The sequence below is a fragment of the Callorhinus ursinus genome, unplaced genomic scaffold (genome assembly GCF_003265705.2).
Source record: "Callorhinus ursinus isolate GAN/ISIS: 27379988/994484 unplaced genomic scaffold, GSC_fseal_2.0 scaffold25, whole genome shotgun sequence".
Classification (NCBI taxonomy): Eukaryota; Metazoa; Chordata; class Mammalia; order Carnivora; family Otariidae; genus Callorhinus; species Callorhinus ursinus.
Window position 1 is genome coordinate 28,784,292 of NW_027397087.1, and position 23,197 is coordinate 28,807,488.

The following is a 23,197-nucleotide window of genomic DNA, read 5'->3' on the forward strand; positions in this document are numbered from 1 at the left end:
ATGCAGCCATCAAAAAATGAAATCTAGCCATTTGCAATGACGTGGATGGAACTAGGGGGTATTATGCTAAGCAAAATAAGTCAATCAGAGAAAGACAATTACCAAATGATCTCACTGATGTGGAATTTAAGAAACAAAACAGAGGATCATAGGGGAAGAGAGGAAAAAATAAAACAAGATGAAACCAGAGAGGGAGACAAACCATAAGAGACTCTTAATCACAGGAAACAAACAGGGTTGCTGGAGGGAAGAGGGGTGGAGGGATGGGGGTAGCTGGCTGATGGACATTAAGGAAGACCTGTGATGTAATGAGCACTGGGTATTATACAAGACTAATGAATCACAGGCCTGTACCTATGAAACCAGTAATACATTATATGTTAATTAATTGAACTTCAATAAAAAAATGTTAAAAAAATTAAAGTAGAACTACCCTATGATCCAACAGTTCCACTTCTGGGTGTTTTTCCAAAGAAAATGAAAATACTAACTTGAAAAGATATATGATCCCTATGTTCATGCAGCATTATTTACAATAATCAAGATAAAGAAGCAACTGTTGGACGAATGGATAAAGACAATGTTTATATAATGAAATATTATTCAGCCATAAAGAATGAAATCTTGCCATTTAGAACAAAATGGATGGAACTTGAGGGCATTATGCTAAGTTAAAGTCAGAGAAAGACAAATACCATATGATCTCATTTATATGTGGAATCTAAAAAACTCCACACCAAGTTCATAGTTGCAGAAAATAAATTGGTAGTTACCAGAGGTGCGGGATGGGAAGTGGGCAAAATATGTGAAAGGGGTCAAAAAGTAGAAACTTGCAGTTATAAATAAGTCATGGGGATGTAATAATATAGCATGGTGACTATAGTTAATACTGTATTGTATATTTAAAAGTTGCTAAGATAGTGGCGCGCCTGGGTGGCTCAGTCGTTAAGCGTCTGCCTTCAGCTCAGGTCATGGTTCCAGGATCCTGGGATCGAGCCCCACGTCGGGCTCCCTGCTCAGCAGGAAGCCTGCTTCTCCCTCTCCCACTCCCCCTGCTTGTGTTCCCTCTCTTGCTGTGTCTCTGTCAAATAAATAAATAAAATCTTTAAAAAATAAAGTTGCTAAGATAATAAAAATTTCTCATCACAGGAAAAAAATTTTAATGGATGTTAATTAGACTTATTGTGGTGATGTCACAACAGATACAAATATTGAATGTTCTATAGCTGAAATTAGTATGTTATGTGCCAATTATACCTCAAACAAAACAAAACACACAACTCCACAAAGAATGCATGGTTCCCCCGTGCCCCACATGGGCCTGTGCCACCAGGCTCTTTCTTATCCTCTTCTCTTGGGAGCCAAGGTGGACTATGACCTGAAAACTCTGAGTACAGAGACAGTGGTGCTTTTCCTCATACAGCTAGGTTTAGTGCTTGCTACCCAACTTTTCAAACTAAACATTATACTGTTTAAAGATGCATAATGTATGTGGTCTATAAAGGCAAGCAAAAAGATGATTAACACAAAATTCAGGATAATGTCTACTTCTAGAGGGAAAGATGGGGTCTATTACTGGGAAAATACAGGAAACTCCTAACAGGGCTCCCACACCTGGCTGCTCAGGTTGCTCACTGCACAACTGTAGGGGATGCCATTCACATAAAGTTTGGCTCCTCAAGTACTGAAGAGAATCCATTTCTTTGAGTGCTGGGTACATAGGCATTCATACTCTTCTCTAAAAGGAATATTACTGTTTCTCTACAGAACAATACATACCTTACTGATTGCAACAGGCGTTGGCAAACTCTTTATAAGGGGCCAGATAGTAAATACTTTAGGTATTACCGCATGTAAGGTCTGCGTCCCAACTCTTCGGCTCTGCTCTTGTATACAAGCAGCCACAGAGGATATATAAATCAGTGGGCGTGTCTGTGTTCAAGAAAACTTTATTTACAAAACCAGGTGGCTGGATTTGGCTTGGGGCCGCAGTTTACCAAACCCCAGATTACACAATTAAGCCTTTAAAAAAATTTATCTGTGGTTTGTCCAGGGGACTGAGAATAGAGCCTGGAACAAAGGATTCCCTGGAGGTATCGTAGGAAGGTTGGTAATATAGCCTTCTGTCATCTATGTTTATTTTTTAATAAATTGTGACTGTGAAAATGTTTGCTCTAAACCTGACTTTATGAACTTGGGGGCTTTGTCCTCTATAAGGTAAGATATTGAGAGAAGATTGCTGCTCAAACCTTGATTTTTTTTTTAATTAAGGAAACCATTTTTAGCAAAAGTATCCAGAAGATTTCTTCATTAATAGCACCAAACCCAGCAGTACCACCTGTCATTAAGTGATAGTTACCAGATGTCAGACATGATGCCAGGCACTTGACACACAGTATTTTCCTCACAACAGTGCTTCAGAGTAGGTTTTGGTTTTGTTTTTGTTTGTTTTTTGGTCTCCATTTTGCAACTGAGAAAGGCTGACTTTTTTCCAAGGTCACTGAGTTAATAACGCTGAGATTGGAGCCAGAGTTGTCCAGCTTCAAAGTTCACAGTCTGTTTTCTACAGCGTATTGCCTCTGTAGAAGGCCTCCCGTTTTAATGCTGCCCAAATCAATTTGGTTTTAGATTGTCTTCGCAGTTTCACTGACTTAGAAGAACTTGATGAGACAGAGTTATATATGTGCCACAAATGCAAAAAGAAACAAAAATCCACTAAAAAGTTTTGGATTCAAAAACTACCCAAGGTAAGGACTGAGTTTCAAATTATAATGCAGTTTTGAGAGGAAAAATGTTTGATTGATGAGAAGACAAATCATTTTTATAACTTTAGCCTGTGTTCTCTCTATTGGTCTCTCGAGTTGCTAGTGAAAGGTAAAGAAACCCTTTGAGAATGCATAATTAACATGTCCTGATCACAGTTTCCAGCGTGTGGAAGGTGGTTTCCCACCACACGACCACTGAGCAACAGCGGGGCGTCCTACAATTCCCTGCAACTCTGACATGTCTACCCGGAGACAGCGATCAGATTCCACAGGGTCAGGTCTCAGTCCCCCAAGACTGCCTCCGCTTCAGAAGCCAGTCACAAGCCCAGCTTGTTACTTTATGCTTCTGACCAACAGACTACAGATACGTATGAGGAGATAGGTAGGGCAGAGTCCTGAACAGAGGAGCTTCTGCCTTTGTGGAGTTTGGGCCTGGCACGGGCCTCGAACTGTTCTGGTTCCCCATCTGGAAGCTCTCTAAACCCCTCATTTTGGATTTTTATGGCGGCTTCATTACATAGGCTTGACTGAGTAACTCACTGGCTGTTGGCAGTTGTTGAACTCCCAGCCCCTTTCCCCTCCCTGGAGTTGGGGTGGGGGGCGGGGAGACTGGGGAGACTAAAAGTTCCAACTCTAATCACAGGGTTGGGTGTTGCACCCCCCCCCCAACCAGCCCCTATCCTTAGGTGTGGTCTGAAAGTCACCTCATTAACATAACAAAGACACCTTTATGGCGATCATTTAGGAAATTCTAAGGGTTTAGGAGATCTGTTAGGACAGGGGGTGAAGACCTATTTATTTATATATATATATTTTATATATATATTTAGTTTTTATTTTAATTCCAGTTCGTTAACATGCACTGTAATACTAGTTTCAGGGGTTATATTATAAATCACAACATCACAATGTGGAAGAAAGTACCATCAGGTTTCAAAAGATAAACTGATAGGCCACCTAAAATATTGAGAGACATTAGTACCAAGTAGCTAATTTTATTGAAATGTAAATTGTTTATAATCTTTGTCTGATTTGTCTCTCATCCAGGTGCTATGCTTACATTTGAAACGATTTCATTGGACTGCATATTTAAGAAACAAAGTTGATACCTATGTAGAATTTCCCCTGAGAGGCCTGGACATGAAATGCTACTTGCTAGAGGTAAGATCAGTTATCTTTGTTAGATAGTGAAAGATGGCTCTTCAGTCAAATCAAGTCTTCACATTGAGGTAGGAGATAGGATGTCACTGAGCACTGCTGCTAACTCAGTCCTGGGATGTCTTCTCCCTTTTTCTGTAGCCTGAGAACAGAGGCCCAGAGCACTGCCTTTACGACCTTGCCGCTGTGGTGGTGCACCATGGTTCCGGGTAAGTGTGTCAGTGGCTTCTCGTGCTTGGGAAACGCACGGTAAAGACCAGCAGTTTCACACCACTCTGGATAATTCTCCCTCATCTCCCTAAAAAAAAGAATTCAGATACATTAAAGTGAGTGAAGTAGAGTTTTCTTTCCATCTTGGTGTGAAAGAATATTCTTGAAAGGATGTTGTGAAGGAGGAAGGCACATGAAAGCAAAATGGAGAACAGTTCATTTGAGTTCAGCATTCAGAACCTAAGCTGTTTGTCCACAAAATCCTGAGTAGTCTTTACTCCAAAGTTTTTCTGTTTCCTTTGTCAGATGACATTTAAATTGGGGAAAAATGGGAAATTATTTGGAACTTACTTCATGTCATCTATTTTAAAGATTCATTTTTATTGAATTTTTGTTTTTCTGAAAATTTGTATTAGTTTATACCTTCTGATTTCTTGAGATTCGCTATTTTACCTTCCAACGTGGACAAAACCCTATCCATGTTGAAAACCCTTTTCCCTCACAGCTCTGTAGACATTGCTCCCTGGACTTCATCATTCATAGTTACAAGGGCCAGGTCTACTACCAGTCTGAGTCTCATCCCTTTATAGGCAACTTTTTTTCCTCATTAGATGGTTACAGGATCCTGTCTTTGGATTTAAGAAATTACAGTAAATGTATTCCTGGCTTGGTGGTTGATAGGGATCCTCTTCGTCAGTGTCTTTGGCTCCTGGAAATAGTGTTTGTTCCCCGCCCTTTTCTACTTTTTGGAACCGATATTACACGTACGGCAGCCCCCCTCCCATCTGTACGAATACATTCCAAGACCCCCGGTGGATGCCTGAAACTGCAGATGGAACCAAATTCTATATATACACTTTAGTTTTTCTTATACATATGTACCTATGATAGTTTAGTTTACAGTTATATTTAATACTGATTAATTATAATTGTGGTAGTGTTAGCTTCTGTTGACCTTTTGATGAGATGTTACAAGGAGGATCATCTTCTGGACCGCAGCTGACTGTGGGTAACTAAACTGGAAAGCAAAGCCAAGGATGAGGGGGACCTCCTATATAGTGAATTTTCTGGTTCTTTCACACATTTTAACCACTGTTCAATGATTTCCATCTCTGTGTTTCTGAAGACTGCCATGGCCTATTTTTCCAAATCACCAATTTGGATTTCATCTGTATCCAAATTGAAGATAAGCTCCTCTGTGAAATGTTTAATACTGTGGCAATCCCATTTTTCTGATAACTTCCTTTCATAATAGGAACATTCTTGTTTTATGGTTGCAGTCTCTTTTTGAAACCATCGGTATTAGAATTTTAAAGCTCTTTGGTTTTCTGCATTAAATTTGTTAGTGGTTAATGCTTTACTTGTTCTTCCCAGAACTTCTCTTTCATACCATCCACACCCCCTGCACCCCGGGTTTTGATGATTTGGGGCTGTTTATTCAGAGTCATAATAAATGATGAGATTGATCATTATTGGTAAATGGTAAGGGTTTTCCTAGCACTTGTAGGGTGTCCATTCTACCTAAGGCTTTTCTCCTGCTGGGAGCGCTGACTCTAGGGCTCCGTGGGTGAGTGGCTGGGTCATGCTAACAGAAAAGCACTTGCGGGGGCACCTGGGTGGCTCAGTTGGTTGAGCGACTGCCTTCAGCTCAGGTCATGATCCTGGAGTCCTGGGATCGAGTCCCGCATCTGGCTCCCTGCTCAGTGGGGAGTTTGCTTCTCCCTCTGACCCTCCCCCTTCCCATGCCCGCTCTCAAATAAATAAAATCTTTAAAAACAAAAAAAAAGAAAAGCGCTTGCCGGCCACAGTACAGGGAGGGCACTTCCCTGGAGGCAGAGTACTTTCTCAAGCTCAGGTTTTTTCCAGGCTGTGATGGAAATCTGTTCTTCAGTAGTCCAGGTTTCCCTAGACCTTGACCTATGCTTGTTAGGGCAAGAGTGCTTAGGTCTTGGGTTTCTCCATTAACCCAGTGCCATGTGAACAATGCTTTGTGTGTTGTAGAAAATCTTCAGTTTCTGGTCATTCGATGGCACTTTTCCCTGTATTTCCAATGTCAGTATATTCCTGGTCATTTCAGTGGATTTTGAGGAACGTAAACACCTGAGCTCAATCAGCCATCTTAAACCACAAGTCTCTAGGGTGTATTCTCTATTACAGTACTTATAATTTATTATATATCTAACAAATTCTATGACTGCGCATATCCTTTTGTTATTTCTGTGGCCCTTTTCTTTCATTTTTTTTACTTTCCCTTACAGGGTTGGTTCTGGACATTACACAGCGTATGCAACTCATGAAGGTCGCTGGTTCCATTTCAATGACAGTACTGTAACACTGACTGATGAAGACACCGTTGTGAAAGCAAAGGCCTACATCCTTTTCTATGTGGAACGCCAGGCCAAAGCTGGATCAGATAAACTTTAATACCTCCTTTAAATCATTATTTGTCAAGTATACCGGACAAACATTTCCAATTTTCCGTAAATACTTGATCCAAGATTTAATTTCATTATGCACTTTTCAATTTCCTATTTTGGGTTTAGTTTTATTTTGTCAGTGGTAGTGATGTATTGAACATGGGCACCAACTAATTTGTTTTTTTAGTTCTACCAGAAAACCTCAGCAGATATTTTGATTTGCTGCTTTAGTTGTAATAATTGTTTTTATATGTAGTTTCAAGAACTTAGTTCTATTTGACTTTTTTTATATTAATGTTTTCAGTTCTCACTTTGAGGCACACTTACATCAATGCTTTGTTACTCTCGCATGTTGCAAGCAGGAGGTGTTCCTGATTGTGAAGAGCAGCCTAACGGTCTGCTGCCCTTCACAGCTGTCACGGAGACCAGGTTGACTGGAAAGCCAGGATCATGTGTGCACATCATTTGTGACCCACAGGATTTCGCTGCTCAGTAATCGTTCCTTTTGATTGTAAAAGAGAAGTGGGAGGGCATCATTAAGCAGGCCAGGTAATTGCTGCTCCTGGTATCTCTCCAGGCTGCTGTTTATCAGCACTAACTAAATAAATTTGTTGGTTCAGTTGTACCTCTACTGCAAATTCAAGAATTACTCCTTTTGAGTTTTTGTTTTGTTCTGGGGATATTTTTTGCTTGTGTGTTTGTGCTCATGGAGCTAGGAGTACAGAAGAGTCCAAAGATGACCAAACACTTTGAGTGTGTAAAAATCTCAGACTCCGCTACACGGTGTAGATGTTATCCAGGGGGAGGAAACCATAGCTTCTTTTTGCCTTTCAAACCAGCATCTAGTTACCCCACTGGCTCTCGTGCTGGGAATAACTACATGTCCACTTCTGTCTTATTTCTTGCTTGGCCATCTGAGGTCGAGATGCCGACCTCCAGAGTGGATTCTGACCTTCACCTATACTTCAGGTAACACTATGGGGTCTGCTTCTATAGAAGGAAATCTGAGTCTTTGCTACTTTGGTTTTTAACAGCTCTCACTGGTCTATCCTGATAGAGCAAACTAAAAATATTCACTGAATAGTTTGTTCTTTAGTTGTCTTTGTTTCAAAATTTTCAAGAATAATAGGTATAGGCACTATTAGGATTGAACTCAAATTGAAATCTGGAACCAGAATTCCATCTAAGGAAGGTAACTGATTCTGCAAGTGGTCCAGGCCAGTCTTGATGGGGTGGGGGGTGGGGGTGGCAGTGCTTACAGACTGGAGAGAAGGGAGAGAGAGAGAAAACACACACTCCCCACTAGGCTCTAGCACAGGACCGTGCACTGCTGTCAGCGCATCTTACTCCAGTCCGTTTCTTCTGTTCTCTACAAGTTGTTACAAGGGGTAGAATGTCTTTCATATTAAGCCAGTCAGCCAAAATTTTTGGTAATCTTGTTTCTCCTATTAAAAGAAAAAAGCCAAGTTTGTTTTTGTTTTTGTTTTAAGTGCATGAATAATCTGATGGCTGTCTTCCTGGGTCGGATGTTTGAAGTTGCAGGAGCAGATGTGGCTCCATTTCCATTTTAATATTCGCTAGATAAATCCTGTATTTTTCTCAGGGCAGAAATCAGCTGCTAAACACTTTAACATGGCCTGGAACAAACTGCAGTTACAGCTAAACCTGCACTATCTGGTATGGCAGTCACTGGTCACATGTGGTTATTGAGGTTTTAATGAAAATTAAGTTTAAAACCCAGTTCTTCAGTCCCACTAGCTACATTTCAAGGGCTCAGCAGCCGCTTGTGGCAGAGAATGCTTGGGCCCAGGGCTGCTCTGTCGTTGTGTAGGGCTCTTGGACAGCGCTGGTCTGCATTTTCACTCCGGAGAAGAAAGCTTTGCTGTCGTGTTTAGGTCTTGCAACTTAGACACAGAGTCCAGGAGATAATTAAGAGGGAAACATGTATTTAAAATAGTTTACAGTGCTAAATTACATGAAGTTGAACCATAAGAGATTGTGGTATTTAACCTTTTGATCTACAACAGTGAAAGTTGCACATTTGACCTAATATATTAGTACATTAACACCACATAAAATTGAATGTGGAATGTGCCTCTTCTTTGATCTGTTTGGTATCGCCTGTGAATCCAGCTTCTTTTACTTAGAAGGCATACAGCTGGGACTTCTAACATTTGCACTTCCTTTGTCTCTCCGAGGGGGCCCACTAGAGGACTGCAGCATTATAGCCTTGGGCAGTGTGGATATTGGTGGAGAAAAACGGTCTTTTTATACCAAAAGGAACTTCGCGACAGCCAGACCACTTTGTTGGGGAAAGTGGTCCTCAGACAGGCAGCGCTGTTGGCTTGAGGGATGGACACATCTCCTCTTTGAATTTCTGGAGTGTTTTTATTGCTTGATTTTACTGAAGCAGAAATGTTTGAATGACATTACGAACGCTCCCTTGGAAAAGTGATTGGATCCATTTGAATTGTGCATTTGAACGCCAGTGATGTAAACGTGCCTGTTTGTACTTAAAAAATTTAACTGTGTAGCCTTATCACACCTATTTTAAAAAGCTGATCTTGGTGTGCTCTTCAGGGCTTTCCCACTGTGCCGTGCTGTCTCTGCGCGTGTGGCTTCTCGCGCAGGGGCCGTGGCGCAGGTGGTGCCTCGCTCTGTCCCATGGCTCCCTGGAACAAGAACACTTCCTCAGAAGTCCTCCCACACAGGTGGGTGATGGAAACAGTTTGTGGCAACACAAATCTCTCTCCATGGTGGAGAAACCTTTGCTTATCCACTGTATTCTACTCAGTGTCTAGAGATGACATATGTAATAGAATTAAACCAGTCAAGTGTACAGGCCCTGGTTAAGTGTTAAATGTGTATCTCACCTGGGGAACCTACTCAGCAGCTTGGTTTCTGGGGTTGGGGACATTTATTTCCTAAAAGCCAAACCTCTCTTCCAGTGGTTTAGTGTACATTAAGTTTATTTAGATTTATTTCTTCCCCCTCAGGCCCCAGCGTTCCCTCAACTCCCTCACACACCCTGTCGCTGACGTGGCCTCGTCACTTGGGCCCTGAAAAGGCTCAGGAGCAGTCTGTTCCTGTGGCCGGGGCATGGGGCCCGGGACACTGGGGTGCAGCCGCAGGAACGGGCCCGCGGGGCCGGGCTGTGGGCGAGGTCTCCGCCCCGCCTCGCTGGTGTAACGCCTCCCTCCGCTCTGAGCACCATGGACTCCAGACCCCCCCCCCGCCCCGCCAGTGCTGTGTCTCATGTACTCGCCCGCCACGAAAGCCTAGTTTGTATGATGCGAGAGGATTAACGGTGCAAGTGACTGATTTCATTTACGTTGTAATCACAACCCTTCTCTGCTTCACCAACCTGAACTTTTATGGATAAAAGTATTAAAGTTCTGGTCTCTTTCCTCTTGACTATTATTTCTGAACCGCTTTCAGGGGAGCCACGTCAGTGTCGCGGTACTTGCTCAGGGGACCGCCCGGTCGGTCAGCGCCCGCCCAACGCAGGGCCGCCGGCGTGTATGCGGCAGGGCTGAGGCGGCCGGAGGGCCGGGCGGCGGCGGGAAGCCGGTGGGCTGCGCTCGCGCCTGCGCTGAGGTGCTGGACCCGCGGCCCGTGCACGCGGAGGCCAGTGAGAGCGTCCTGCCTCCCCTCTGCCGGCTCGTCCTATAAAACGAGGCCCGCTTGCCTCCTGCAGAGCTAGACCCCGCCCTGAGGAACTGGCGCTGGGGGCTCTGAGCAAAGGACATTGGTCACCTTTTTAAAGTAAGACGTGCAAGTTAAGTGCCACTGTTAAAAAATAGTTTCTGCTTTTCAGTACGCTCCTATATACGACCTCTCTGCCCCCGTCGTCCCCTGCAAACAGAAAAACCACCGCCCTCTGCCCACACCGATCGTTTTTCTGTTATTTGCCTGCTCCTCTCAGTCTCTGAAAACAGGCAAATGGTTTTGCCTCCAGGCCCCATCCAGCCCGCTCCTCGCGGCAGCCTCCTCCTGGCAGCTGGTGAGGGGCTGTGCGGTGGCGGTGGGGCCAAGGGAGCCGTGCCCTGTGCTGTCCACGCCACCCTGACGGCCCAGACCCTCCCTGCATCCTGGAGTGCTTCCCACCCCCGCCGGCAGCATGCACGACTCCGTGGGGAAGCCTCGACGGGCCACGAGGACGGCCCAGTGGCCAGCCTTTTATGAAGCTGAAAGAACTGTCCGTTTCCAGAGGCCAGCCCACTGAAGAGTACTGGTTTAGATAGGATTTGCGAGGAAAAGGAGATAAGGCTTTGTGCGGTGCCCCCTTTGGGTGAGTGCAATGAAAGCCAGAGAGGGGCGTCAGCTGTCAGCCGTGGCAAACCATTAAAATAATTAGTCTGCGGTATTAGCAGTAGCTAGTTACCCTTTCCCTAAGAACTGCATCCTTTAGCTGTTTCTTGGTGTATGTTGTTTGTAAGACAAGACACCCCTTCCCCTTGGCATTGCTGGGGTAACCAAGCACCAGGACCTGGAGCCTGGTGTCTCGGATTTGGCTAGAATAGCTCTTTCCTGAGCTCCGTTGTGCTTTTAAAGGCAAAGCTGCACCAGGAACGACCAAGCCTTAGTTCCAGAAGAGGGTCCAACACAGCTGCTTCATCCGCCTGACTCCACACAACTGCACGCAAAGTATTTCTTTCTTTCCAATTCTTTCTAATTCCAACAAATGGGGGAATGAACAAAGGTAACCACTTGGGTGGTGTTCCCTGGCGAAGCAGAGGAAAATCTATCCCCTGCCTCACTGCAGACAGTGCAGCCCTTCCTGTCAGCATCCCCCAAACCAGCACACACAGCTGCCAGTTCACAGCAGCACAATCTCAGTAGGTCTGGGGTGGGCCTGGGAGGGAAGCAGGATTAGAAAAAACAATCCACGCAGTGAGAAATCTGTGACTTCAGGAAAGGAGGACTTAAAAGAGATAAGACCTCCAGGCAGTCGGCCTAGGCGACAATCCCTCCCAGTGAGCAGACCAAAGGCTTTCACAAAGACAGTGGTGTCTGGCTGGCTTCAAGGGCAAGCTGAGACTCAAACACTTTAACCTAAAACTGTTTCAAGCAGTTTTGTACTAAGAGCTCCCTCATCCATCCTGACATTTTGGGAAATACAAACGAGATACAACAGGGCACGTAATTGGGAAAATGTTAAGATGTAAAGCCAAGTAAACTTAAGCTTAACACGTTATGCACATACACACAGAACAACCTTGGAGAGCTAAGCTACTTAAGATAAATCTTTGTGCAACGACTGGGTAAAAACAGAGCCAGCTGGGAGGCCCAGGAAATCCCTTTGCCTGGCACAGGGCAGCAGGGTCTGAAGGCAGTTGGGCCGAGCTTGCAAACCATCACCACTGAGCAAAGATCACAGGGAAAGGGGCCTTATCACAGCTTCAGCTTACAGCTTTGAACACAAAACTGTCACCCTTCGCTCTTTATAGATAACTCCTATTAGGAGTGGAGAAGACTCACACATACATATTCGAGAATGGAAACATCCAATTTATAATCAGGGTCCCTCCCAGTGAGCAGACTGCAGGCCCAGACAGGTGGTCTGGCTGGCCACCTCCAATGAAAATGCCTTGGGAAAAGCCAAAAGAGCTCTCTGCTAAGCACCACTGTCAGCTAAAAGGGAAAGAAATCCCTTTTAAGGAAGCTATTTAACTTCAATAGGCTGCTTTTCTGCCAGGATTTTCAATTCCTCTGAACATGAGCCGGACCACAGACTGCCGCACGTATGTCTGGATCCTGACTCCCCCTACCCTGTTCTCAGAGCTTCAGTACCAGCTGTTAGCCAAAAATAAACACCATTCCTCAACCATATATGTCCACCAGCCCAGAGCCAGCGGGGGAGGGGGGGAGAGGAGGAGGAGGAAGGTCAGGTCCCTGGGCGCACACCATGCACATCACCCAGCTCAACCGGGACTGCCTGCTGCACCTCTTCTCCTTCCTGGACAAGGACAGCAGGAAGAACCTGGCCAGGACCTGCCCCCAGCTCCAGGACGTGTTTGAGGACCCCGCACTCTGGCCCCTGCTGCACTTTCGATCCCTCCTAGAGCTCAAGAAGGACAACTTCCTCCTGAGCCCGGCCCTCAGGAGCCTCTCCATCTGCTGGTACTCCAGCCGCGTGCAGGTGTGCAGCATTGAGGACTGGCTCAAGAGCGCCTTCCAGAGGAGCATCTGCAGCCGCCACGAGAGCCTGGTCAATGATTTCCTCCTCCAGGTGTGCGACAGGTAGGCCACCTCCTGAGCTGCGAGGGCTTTGGGGGGGTGCGGGGGGCCTGGCTCCCACCGCTCTAGGAGGCTTGGGGGGGGGGAGAGCAAATTACAAGACCAAGATGCCTCCATCTTGGGGAGCCTCAAACTAGGCCCAAGGCAGACTGTCCAGGCCTGTCCACAGCACAGTCCCTAGAGAAGGCATACAGTCATGGCAGTGGGGGTGTGTGTGTGGGGGGGTCTTCCTCCTCTCAGCCTCCCAGGTCCTGGAGCTGCTTCTGCTGCAAACAGGAAGACTGGGCTTCAGCTGTCGCTGTCCTTTGGGCAGCTGTCCTCCCTAGCAGCCGTCAAGAGCGGCCTGGCTGGGCCTGGATTTTCAAGGTCAGGCTCTGGGAAAGGTTCCTAGATTAAGCCATCAGCTTACCCCTCCGCTCTCCCCCTAGCAAACAAACTCCAAGGCTTGTGGAACGCAGCTAAGGAAGGACAGCTAGGGTGCTCTGGGTAAGCTGAACCAAGCCAGACTCCAGGAGGACGGGTGGTGATATGGAAGAATGGTTTCCTCATTAGAATATTACTAAATCTCACTGTACCCCTAAGGGAGGGTGTTTCAGCCAAATTTTTCAAATGAGCAAATCAAAGTTTTGAGGTCATGTGATCTACCCACAGTCTAGGATTGCCAGATTTTAGAAAATAAAAATTCAAGAAATCCAGTTAAATTGGAATTTTGAATAGACAAAATTTTTTGGCGTAAGTATGTCCCAAATACATCCTGTATTTGATCGGTCAACTCTACCCCTCGTGGAGAGGCTAAGCCACAGGCGACCCCCCATGGTCCCAGCCTCCTGCCTAGGGCAGCCCACGCAAGCGGACTTCTGCTGCCAGCCTCTCGCTGAGCCTAAACTGACCAGTCCTGTCCTGCCTTTAAGGAAAAGCACCTCCTGGTTACTAACAAACTAGGCTCAGCCAGTTTGCTGCCACCCGGGTTTAACAGCTACTGTTTGCCTGCCGGCAGTGTGACCGGCATGGAAGGAAACAGAGTGGTGGCCCCGCCTTGCCTTTTTTTTTTTTAAAGGCAGTCAGAAGAAAACAAGATGGACTTGGTTGGGCCCTGCAGGGATGAGGCCATTTTGGTGGGTTTAACAAGGCCCAGCAATCAGACTGGAGTGATATATGTGGGAGGGGCAGGCCTGCTGTGAAGTTGTTCCATTCCTGCTGCAAGAGAATTTAATTTCCCACATCAGCAAGTGTGGAGTGGCCCTCTCATGTCTCATGTCTGGGTGCAGCAAGGGGCCCCAGTGTCCAAAAAGAACAAACGGCTTGGTGATAAGGGTTCTGTGCTGAGTCTCCCAGTGCTGCCACTGTCCAACCATGGGACCCCAGACCAGATATTTAAATCCAACCTAATTTCTTCATCTGTAAGATGGGATAAATCACCCATCTCACAGGCTAAGAGGATTAAATGACACAGTAGCACTGGCCCACGGCAGGTACTGATAACATCCATGAGATCTGGTTCTTTAGCGATCCACTCTTGGCAGCAAGGGACAGCTGAGGATGGCGGGGAAGCAGTCGGCTCTTTCTCTGGTTTGTTCCTACATCAGGATTATGCTAAAGGTTCTTAGAACAAAACGGACCACTCAACACCTTTGGGGCTTAAACACCTAATTGTCATAATCACCCTACAGCTAACAATTTCTCCCACTTGTCAAATGAGGACTAGCACAGATCAGACATTTGTTCTGGGTCAGAGAGGAGATAAGTTACCTGAGCCCTCTGGGCCAGTTTCCTCATTCACAAAACAGGGTGCAGAGGGTTTGATACGAAGACTTAAGAAGCCATATGAACTTGGGAAGATGGAATGGGCTCAGTATGTGAAATGTGCCCCTTCCCCAGGCACAAGGGAACCGGGCTAGCCCAGGCAGGTGCAGTGAGGGGGTTAAGGGGAAAGCTGATGGGGGAAGCAAAAGCCTCTGTAAGACCACAGCTCCCACTGGCTACAGGGAGCCAAGACCCCTGCCCACAAGACAGGTCCTTCTTGACTGCAAGCAGCCTGATCCTGTGTACTCCCAGGAAAACTGAGTTACAAGTGCCTGTAGAAGGCCCTGTGCAGGCTCTTTACACCCCAAATCTTGATCTTCACTACAAGCCCACTGGTAGGCATTATTCCCTCCCGGCTGTGCACCCATACACAGAGGGAAACTGAAGCTCTGTGAGTGACTCAGCCAAGGTCACACCGAAATAAGCCAAATCCAACTTTGCTCAAGATCTTTTTCTCCAGCAAGTGCAAGTGCTGGTAAGGCTGGGGCAGAGGAGCCCCCAAACTTTCAGTACAAGTGGCCCTTGACTGTACCCACCTCAGACCTGGTTCTAGACCTCTTCCAGGCTGGCATCCCAGTGGGCATGCAAAAACCGTCCCAGTTAACTGAGCACAAACCAGGGGTCTAGAACCCAGAGCCAGGCATACTCAGAGATACGCCCCGACCCCAGCCTCAAGGGTTCAACAGTGCCTGTCCCTAAGCCACCCCACAGGAAACCTTGCTCCCACCTGACTGACCATCCTGCCAGGAGCATCAGGGCCTCAGCTTGAAGCCAGACTGGAGTGGTCACCATGCATCTTTTCCCGCACCCCTGTCCCCCAAAGCAACAGGCCTGGAGAGAACCAAAACACCCAGAGTTGTCGTCCTGGACCTTGCAAGCCCCCTGCCCACAGCAGGACCAGTGGCGGCTCAGGAAGCTAAGAGCCCACGCAGATTAAGGTCTGGTGGAGTGCAGAGACAGAAAGAGCAGGGGGAAAGGGGACAGAAACCCTGGTTCTGATCCGGACCGCGTCATCGCAGGCCAGTTCCTGAAACTGGCTGAGCCCGGTTCACTTCCTTGCCCACAATACACGGAGTTATGTGACGAGTCCCAGGGCTGGCAGGGAGCTACCGGGCCGGGGGCTGCTCCAGGGAGGGGCGGGGCACGGCGCGGGCGCCAACCGTACCCGCGTGGGCCCCGACCCGGGGCCCCCGCGATCTCTCCGCAGGTGCCCCAACCTGGCGTCCGTCACGCTTTCAGGCTGCGGCCACGTCACCGACGACTGCCTGGCGTGCCTGCTGCGCTGCTGCCCGCGCCTGCGCGCGCTGCGCCTGGAGAACTGCGCGCGCGTCACCAACCGCACGCTGGCTGCCGTGGCGGCGCACGGGCGCGCGCTGCAGACGTTGCACGTGGACTTCTGCCGCAACGTGAGCGCGGCCGGCCTGCGCCGCCTACGCGCCGCGTGCCCGCGCCTGGCGCTGCGGGCCGAGCACAGCGCAGCCATGATCCCGGACCAGCTCCCGAGCGCGCCCGGCACGGTTTTTCGCAAGCTGCTGCCGCGCTAGGCCGACCACGCCGGGGCACGACACCCAACCAAGGGCCCCGGGCGGAAAGAGCGACCTGGCTTCCAACCCCAGCCCCTCCACCTCCCAGACTGTCGCCACATCTCTGAACCTCAGTGTCCCCCGTGGGGACACTAATGCCTACCTCACATTACGGTTTTACGCACAGGAGTGCAAGATTAAGTAGCCGGATGCTGGGAAAACACTCGGCTAGCCCTCACTAAACACCAGCATCTATCCCGATGCCTTTCCGCCCCGGGTCCTCCGCCACTTGCTGTCCGCAGCAGGGGAGAAGCCCACACCATGCCTTGGGACTGCGACCGCCGTCAGGAGCCAAGATAACCCCCATGGTGAGGCGTGGCCACCCGGTAGAGCGCGGGCGCAGGCGGAGCGCGCGCAGGCGCCGTGGGGTTGGGGCGGGGCGACCCCGGCGGCCCACCGAGCGCCGCAAGCTCACCCCGCGGCCGTGCGTGACCCAGGCTCCCCCCGAGCATAGCCTCCCGCTGCACCAGTGGGCGGGAGGAGGGGGAAAGCCGGGGCTCCCAGCAGGAGAGCCCCCGAGCTCGCCACCGCGGCCCCTGCCGTCCACGCCTTCGCTCGGCGCTCGGGCCAGCCCGCACACACGATTCTAGAAAATTCGCTGGTCGATATGATTCTGAACATAAACCACATAGTTATCCTAATTTTCTACCGTTCTCGTATCACAAAGACAGAAGAAAGCATCTGGAAAACCCTAAGTAAAGACTTGAAAACAAAAGCAGCAGCACTGGTTAAGTCCTTTGGTAATGAGACCACTAGAGGCGCCTACAAAGTTAAATTTTTACCTGATGGATTTGCTCAACGTGGGCACACGCCTGGACTTCAGTTTCAGAGCTTTAGTCACTGATGTCCCACCTTTAGCCACCAAAGTATAGGCTCCCGGCCCCGCAGCAGCCTCCTGGTCCCAGGTACACGGTGAAAACTTGGGTAAGAGGGGAAGGCAGGGAGCACAGCGGGCTGGCGGGCCATGCTCACACTCCAACTCCGCCCAGCACCAGCTGGGACCTGGGCCCTTAAGTCACCTGAGGCCAGGTGTTTCTTGTCTGGGAAAGCGGATCTAGACCCCTACTCACCTGTTGCCCAATATTGGGGAACCAGCAAGGAAAAAAGAGAAATTACAATTTCTTCTTTAGTAGGAGAAGAGACAGTAAATACTTGGTATCTAAGAAACTAAGGCTACGGTGGGGGCGGGGGATGGGGAGCACCAGGTAAGGGGATAACTGGCAATTGCTGGGGAAGGCTTGGGGAGGGGGAAAGCGACCTAAAAGGGGTTGACCAATGTGAGCCTCGCCACGTGAAGTGAGGCAGGGAGCCGAGCGGCATCTGGCAGGAAAATAGTGCAGGCGCAGGGAATGATAGCTCGTGCAAGGGCTCCAGAGCAGGAGCCTGGCCTGTGAGCTGGGGGCCAGGAGAGCAGTGTTGGCGGGGGCAGAGTGAGTAGGGGGGAAAGGGGAGCAGGAAAGATCAGAGAACTAGGGATGTGGGTGGCTGTAGAGGCCTTACAGGTTACTCTGAGCATGAAACGGGAGCTGGAGCGCCCGCACCCCAACCTACCCCCAGCAGGAGCCAGGGTCCCAAGCAGAGATGATCGCCAGGTGAAGCCCAGAGGGGCTGAAATTTCTCCAGGCAGAACCTGTGGTGGGGCAAGCAGCAACCCACCCCATCCCAAGCCCTCCAGGGCCTGCTGGAGGCCTCATTTGCCGTCCCGGGCCCTTTGGGCCAGCGCTGGGCCCAGAAGCAGGTGGGTGTTGGCACTGAGGTCAGGCCTGACACAATCCCTCACCCATGTGTGGGGGGGGAGAGCCAGCCCCCTCAGGCCGTCAGCTGCAGGGGAACGGGAGGACCCCACTTCCTCTGGGTGATTTTCCGGTTTACCCACCATAGCTGTGGACTCTGGAAAGAGGGCTTGCGGGGATTTTACTTTCCCACTACTGCAAACGGTGTTGAAAAAACGCTTAGGCTTCCAGGGGGAAAAATGTTTATTTAAAACAGTACCACTTAGGGGCGCCTGGGTGGCTCAGTCGTTAAGCATCTGCCTTCGGCTCGGGTCATGAACCCAGGGTCCTGGGATTGAGCCCCGCATCGGGCTCCCTGCTCGGCGGGAAGCCTGCTTCTCCCTCTCCCACTCCCCCTGCTTGTGTTCCCTCTTTCACTGTATCTCTCTGTCAAATAAATAACCTCTTTAAAAAAAAAAACAAACAGCACCACTTAAACCCCAGGGCTTTGCTTTTATTATTTCTGATAAGCCTGAATTGCCAGCAGGTTCTGTTTGCCCTGAGTTGATGGTTTAGTGTGGGGGACAGTAGAGTCCTAGTTTCTGTCTCTCCTCTGAGAGCCAGTCAGCCCTCTTCAAACCTCAGCTTTTAAATCTGTGTATTGGGATTGCTGGAGAGTCTTGCTTGCAGGGTTCTAGTAAGGATTAACACGTCATGTTTGTAAAGCTGAAGTCACTGCAAGTTTAGCTCAGATAGGGTAAGCTGAGGCCCCTTTCCTTTTCCCCATGGAAGCTTTTTTTTTTTAAAGATTTTATTTATTTATTTCACAGACAGAGACACAGCAAGAGAGGGAACACAAGCAGGGGGGGTAGGAGAGGGAGAAGCAGGCTTCCCGCGGAGCAGGGAGCCCCACGCGGGACTCCATCCCAGGACCCTGGGACCATGACCTGAGCCAAAGGCAGATGCTTAACGACTGAGCCACCCAGGCACACAGCCCATAGAAGCTCTTTTATAAATGAGGGCTAACTTCCCTGGCGAAGCCTCTGGTGCCCAGTAACCCTCCACATACCGAGGCTCTAGCGATCACAGACCTAAAGCTGCACTGACAGCAGAGTCCAACACTGTTTCTAGAGCTTGAATTGGGCCCCGCCCCCTCCGGGGCGCTTTGGGTCCCTGAGCCAAGGGCCACCCGAGGTACACGGGAAGGCAGGCCCTGATGAGATCCAGGGCTCTCCACTCCGCCTTCCAACAGGTGCTGTTCACGTCATCGGGCATTGAGCAGAGCCCTGGACAGAACACAGTGCCCGGCTTCACCGGAAACTGCGCTCGACGGCTTCTCTCAGACCCGCGGAGAACAAGGGGCATCACATGCTTCGTTAATCCACAGACTCATTCATCTGGGGTTGCGGGAGCCTCGAGTGCTCTGCAGCGCTGCCATCCATCACTTCTGACAGGTTATGACCTCTTGGAGCTTTAGTTTAGTTCTAAAATAGGGCCAGTACCTTCTCTGTGACACCCCGATGAGATGGTGCCTCAGTGTACCGTGTCTGGAAGATGTCCTCACGTCCGCGGCAGCCTAGAAAAGCCAAGTGCCTGGCAGAACCCACAAGGCCTGGGTACCGGGAAGAAGCATGCTGGGTCCGTAAGGGGGTGATCCAGGAACACTCGGAGGACTGACCCCAGCTCCCACAGGGTCTAACTGTGGGTGGGGTGCTCCTTCCGGCAGGCACGGTTCAGCAAAGGCAGTCAGAAAGCCCAAGGCAAGCCCAGGGAAGCCAGGGGAGATGGGAGCCTGTGTTCCAAACCCACTTGAAAATGGCGTGGAGGTTACCTATGTCCTCACGGCCTCTATTAGAACAGTCTACAAACTTTCCCTAGCTCCTGAATGCTTATTTTGCTCTCAGTTCTGGCCAAGGCAGCCAGTGGCCACAGAGAGGAAAAGCTAGGGGGAGGGTGCAGAACCTCAGCCCCGGGGCAGGACGGTGCTCCCTGGTGGAAGGCTGGCATCGGTCACCATATCGTGCTGGCGAGCCTGCGCAGGAAGCTCAGTACCAGCAGAGACCGGAGCCACATGCTCCTAGGTCAGGGGCTCAGGTCACTCCTTGGGAGGCGGAGCCTGCTAGGGGGACGCGGGGCCGTGAGGCTTGTCTTACAGGGACACGCTGGCCTGTTTCTGCACAGGCTGAATATCTGGAGGGGACTCAGCTCCTTCGGGTCCACCATGGTAAGCAGGTGTGCTGACAGGAAGCCAGGGCTCCCAGCTCTAGCCTGTACACACCTGTGATCCAGCACCTTCCCTCTCCTGACCTCAGATTCGTGGTAAGAGAGGTCACCTGACACCTTAGCTCTAGGATTCCTCCAGCTCTAGGGTCCACGCCTAAGGCTTGCTTTTTGCTAAAAACCAAGTTCACCAGATACAGGTTTCATCCGACTGGCAGTGCTGGGCAAAGGCCACGAAGCAGGGAGGCCCAGAACAAAGCTGCCCCTGGGAAATCCTACATCTTAAAGGAGGGGGATCCAAGTTCTCTGGGGGCTCTTTAAGGGTCATAACAACTGCAAGGGATTTAACTGAATGATCCAGCAAACAAAAAAAACTGCCCAAGTCTCCCCAGAGGGGCTGAAAATGAATTAGGGAAAATAAACACCTGTGCCAGGCCCTTTCAGCCCCTCGGACCAGGGATTCATGCCTCCCTCTCTCCTCCAGGGCTTCTAAAAGAGAATGAAAAAAAGAACCGGTTTCCAGTAAAGAAATGGCATCTGTTATAAAATCAAGGTGTCTGCGCAGATTTTCCTTGCAGGGTCATACCTCCTGAGAAGCCTGACAGGTGGGGCCTGGAACCATGAGCATCAGCCTGCTGGGGGTACCTCTGCCCCTCAGTGCAGAGCCAAACATGGCAGCAGAGACCAGAGCCTCTCAAAGATTGAGGCATTATTTTTATTTAAAATAAATTCTGAGGGGCACCTGGGTGGCTCAGTCGTTAAGCGTCTGCCCTCGGCTCAGGTCATGATCCCAGGTTCCTGGGCTCGAGCCTGGCATCAGGCTCCCTGCTCATGGGGAGCCTCCTTCTCCCTCTGCCTCTGGCTATGCTCTCTCTCTCTCACGCTTTCTCTCAAATAAATAAATAAAAACTTAAATTCTGAGACTGCAGATGTATCCTTTAGCTCAGCACACCCTCAGCCCAGCCCAGCAAGAAGGAAAAGCCACTAGTTACCAGGAACCAGCCCAGAAGGCTCTAAGAGACCCCTCGCTTGGCATCGTCCAGGATCTCAGCAGCACACAGAGGCCTCCCTCCTCTCAGGTCCCCCCTGGCCCAGAGGCCTGGGCAGTGTGCCTTCCCACCCCAGTGAGTGCGTCGAGCCCAGAGCCCTTCACCGCTCCTACTGACTGAGCTCTCACATCAAGTATCGAAGGTTCCTCTTTGCCCAGAACCCCTGTGGCTTCCCAGAAGCTGTTGTCTCTCCCTCTGAGACCCAATTCCAATTGAAGCCTCTTTTCAAGTAATAGGCATTCTCACTGGGAAAGATCCTTGTACCACAAACCGTATCTGTCTTCCAATTTCTCTTTGAAAGCACATATTTTCTATCTTCCTTGTGAAAAACAACTGCCCGCAAAGCTCTCCATCTGGCACCTCATTTGAGCAGGCTGTCAGCCTGACCCAGTCCCTGAAGTACACGGGAACAGCTTGTGGCAAGAACTGGCTGTCAATGAAGACACACCACCCAAAGGCCTTGCCCTCTCTTCCTGTTCCCACTCCCAGCAGCCAGAGCCTTCACCGCTGCTCTCACCATGGCCCTTTCTTCCAGAACCACACACTCTGACACGCTTGGACAAATGAGCACGCTGCCCAGGGCCCTCAAGGGCTGCGTTCAAGTGCCAAGAGTGGGACCCCTCCCCCGGCCCCCTGAACAACTCTCCAGCAACCACCATTCAAGGATATGAAAGCCACTCACTGGTTCTCATATTACTTCGCACACTCACTTGCTCGTTCTCCTGGTCACTCATTTGTGCACGCTGAGTGCCTACCAGCAATGGCGGCCCCCAACGAACCCTGCACCCTTCCTGCAGAGACACGCCACCGTCAACCGCCCTGCTCTTTAAGCCCACCGCTGGTTCCTCACAGGCAGCACTGGAATCATGCTACTCTGGTTAGCTTCCTCCTTGCCTAGTGGAGCTGCACCCCATACTAGGTCTCCCAGGGCGACTCAGGACAGGCTCTTATTAGCAGGTTACACTCACAACCCAGCTGCAGAGAAGGAGGAAGGGGGTTGCTGAGGGAATGGGCCACGGGGCTGATGCGAGGGCCTTGGGGCGAGGGAACGAAGTGTAGGACACCCAGGACAACAGAATAAATGAAAGGAGGGGCTTCCTGCTCTCTGGAGCTGCTCTGTCATCTCCACGCCAAGCTCGCTCTCAGTGTGAAGGAGTGTTTCTGATGGGTCAAAACGCCGTCAGAGTGAGACTAGCCCGAAAGCTTGTTCTTTCTCAGAAGCTCCACTGGAGGTAACAAAAGCAGCCCACGCTCTCGTTCCTGAATTGGCTTTATTTCTCTGCATAAGGAACCCTGCACAGGCAATTCAAATTAAAACAAAATAAATATATGAATATTCATGTAAAACTGTCCTTTCTAATGAACAATTATACACAATGTACAATTTCATGTTCACTGGGTGGGTTTACAAAAATGTACCATTCCCAACTAAAAATGCACCAAAATGGTTCCATGCAAACTTATCAAAAGTGACCAAAAATGTGGAGGGAAAAACCTGACTGAGAGTACTTCGTCTTTTTTTGTACAATCACAGAAAAATAAAAACATCTAATTTCTTTGTTACATTTAGAGTAACTAAATGTGGCCACTGTTTATAATGTCGGTTTATGTTCCTAAACATCTATGTAGTTACCATAAAAGTGTGTCCACATGAAATTGGAAGTGAGCATTACTGAGAAAAGGGGCGGCGGCCCCCGCGTGTGGTCAGTAGTCAGTGTCCGAGCCCTCGGCGTTGTCCACATTCCGCGAGAGCATGTAGTTGTCCATGTCGATGGAGCGACAGTTGTTGATGGCGTAGCGCAGGCGCTCGGCCATGACCAGCTGGCTCGAGTAGGGGGGCAGCCGCAGCTGGAAGAAGCAGGTCTGTGAGGTAGGCAGACTGTCGTAAGGCTGTGGAGAGAGAGAGACCCGGAGCTGTGACTGCAGCACTGGGATGTCCGGGGGGGGGGGGGGGGGGGGGCGGGGGGCGCAGGACGCAGGGAACGTGGTACCACGCCCCCCAAATCAGGAAAGCACTTTTTGAGATGGGCTCCACGGACA

At 49.6% G+C, this 23,197-nt stretch overlaps 3 protein-coding genes and 1 long non-coding RNA gene across 22 annotated transcripts in view; 2 read left to right on the top strand and 2 right to left on the bottom strand.

Annotated features, from left to right (window-relative positions):
* USP3 (ubiquitin specific peptidase 3) overlaps positions 1-8,016 on the top strand; it is a 104,361-nt gene extending 96,345 nt beyond the window's left edge. For all 6 annotated transcript variants that reach the window (XM_073877163.1, XM_073877162.1, XM_025884321.2 and 3 more), the window contains 4 exons: positions 2,629-2,747; positions 3,813-3,926; positions 4,065-4,132; positions 6,392-8,016. In XM_073877163.1, coding sequence (XP_073733264.1) covers positions 2,629-2,747; positions 3,813-3,926; positions 4,065-4,132; positions 6,392-6,557 — 467 coding nt within the window. In that variant the 3' untranslated portion in view covers positions 6,558-8,016. The remainder of the gene's footprint in view (positions 1-2,628; positions 2,748-3,812; positions 3,927-4,064; positions 4,133-6,391) is intronic.
* LOC141370008 (uncharacterized) lies at positions 3,745-10,053 on the bottom strand. Its single transcript, XR_012373658.1, has 2 exons — positions 9,915-10,053; positions 3,745-4,221 (listed from the first exon to the last, which is right to left on the bottom strand). It is a non-coding gene; the product is annotated as an uncharacterized lncRNA (long non-coding RNA).
* Positions 10,054-12,434: 2,381 nt separating this feature from the next.
* FBXL22 (F-box and leucine rich repeat protein 22) lies at positions 12,435-21,295 on the top strand. 5 transcript variants are annotated; one of them, XR_003210579.2, is made up of 4 exons: positions 12,435-12,793; positions 15,801-17,081; positions 17,734-17,914; positions 19,141-21,295. XR_003210579.2 is itself a non-coding variant. In XM_025884323.1 (2 exons), the coding sequence occupies exons 1-2, from the start codon at positions 12,459-12,461 to the stop codon at positions 16,135-16,137; spliced, it is 672 nt and encodes a 223-aa protein (XP_025740108.1). In that variant the 5' UTR covers positions 12,435-12,458; the 3' UTR covers positions 16,138-17,341. The 5 variants fall into 5 exon arrangements, 1 of the variants encoding a protein (XP_025740108.1); XR_003210580.2 differs by having other exon boundaries at positions 17,737-17,914; XR_012373657.1 differs by lacking the exon at positions 17,734-17,914.
* Positions 21,296-22,414: 1,119 nt separating this feature from the next.
* HERC1 (HECT and RLD domain containing E3 ubiquitin protein ligase family member 1) overlaps positions 22,415-23,197 on the bottom strand; it is a 189,597-nt gene continuing 188,814 nt past the window's right edge. For all 10 annotated transcript variants that reach the window (XM_073877161.1, XM_073877160.1, XM_073877158.1 and 7 more), the window contains exon 78: positions 22,415-23,047. In XM_073877161.1, the coding sequence (XP_073733262.1) occupies positions 22,862-23,047 (186 nt within the window). In that variant the 3' untranslated portion in view covers positions 22,415-22,861. The remainder of the gene's footprint in view (positions 23,048-23,197) is intronic.

What these genes read in the sequence shown, in the direction of transcription:
- FBXL22 (XM_025884323.1), top strand. Translation starts at nt 12,459, where the DNA reads ATGCACATCACCCAGCTCAACCGGGACTGCCTGCTGCACCTCTTCTCC. An exon ending in CTCCTCCAGGTGTGCGACAG is followed by an intron (nt 12,794 to 15,800) that starts GTAGGCCACCTC and finishes ATCTCTCCGCAG; the next exon opens with GTGCCCCAACCTGGCGTCCG.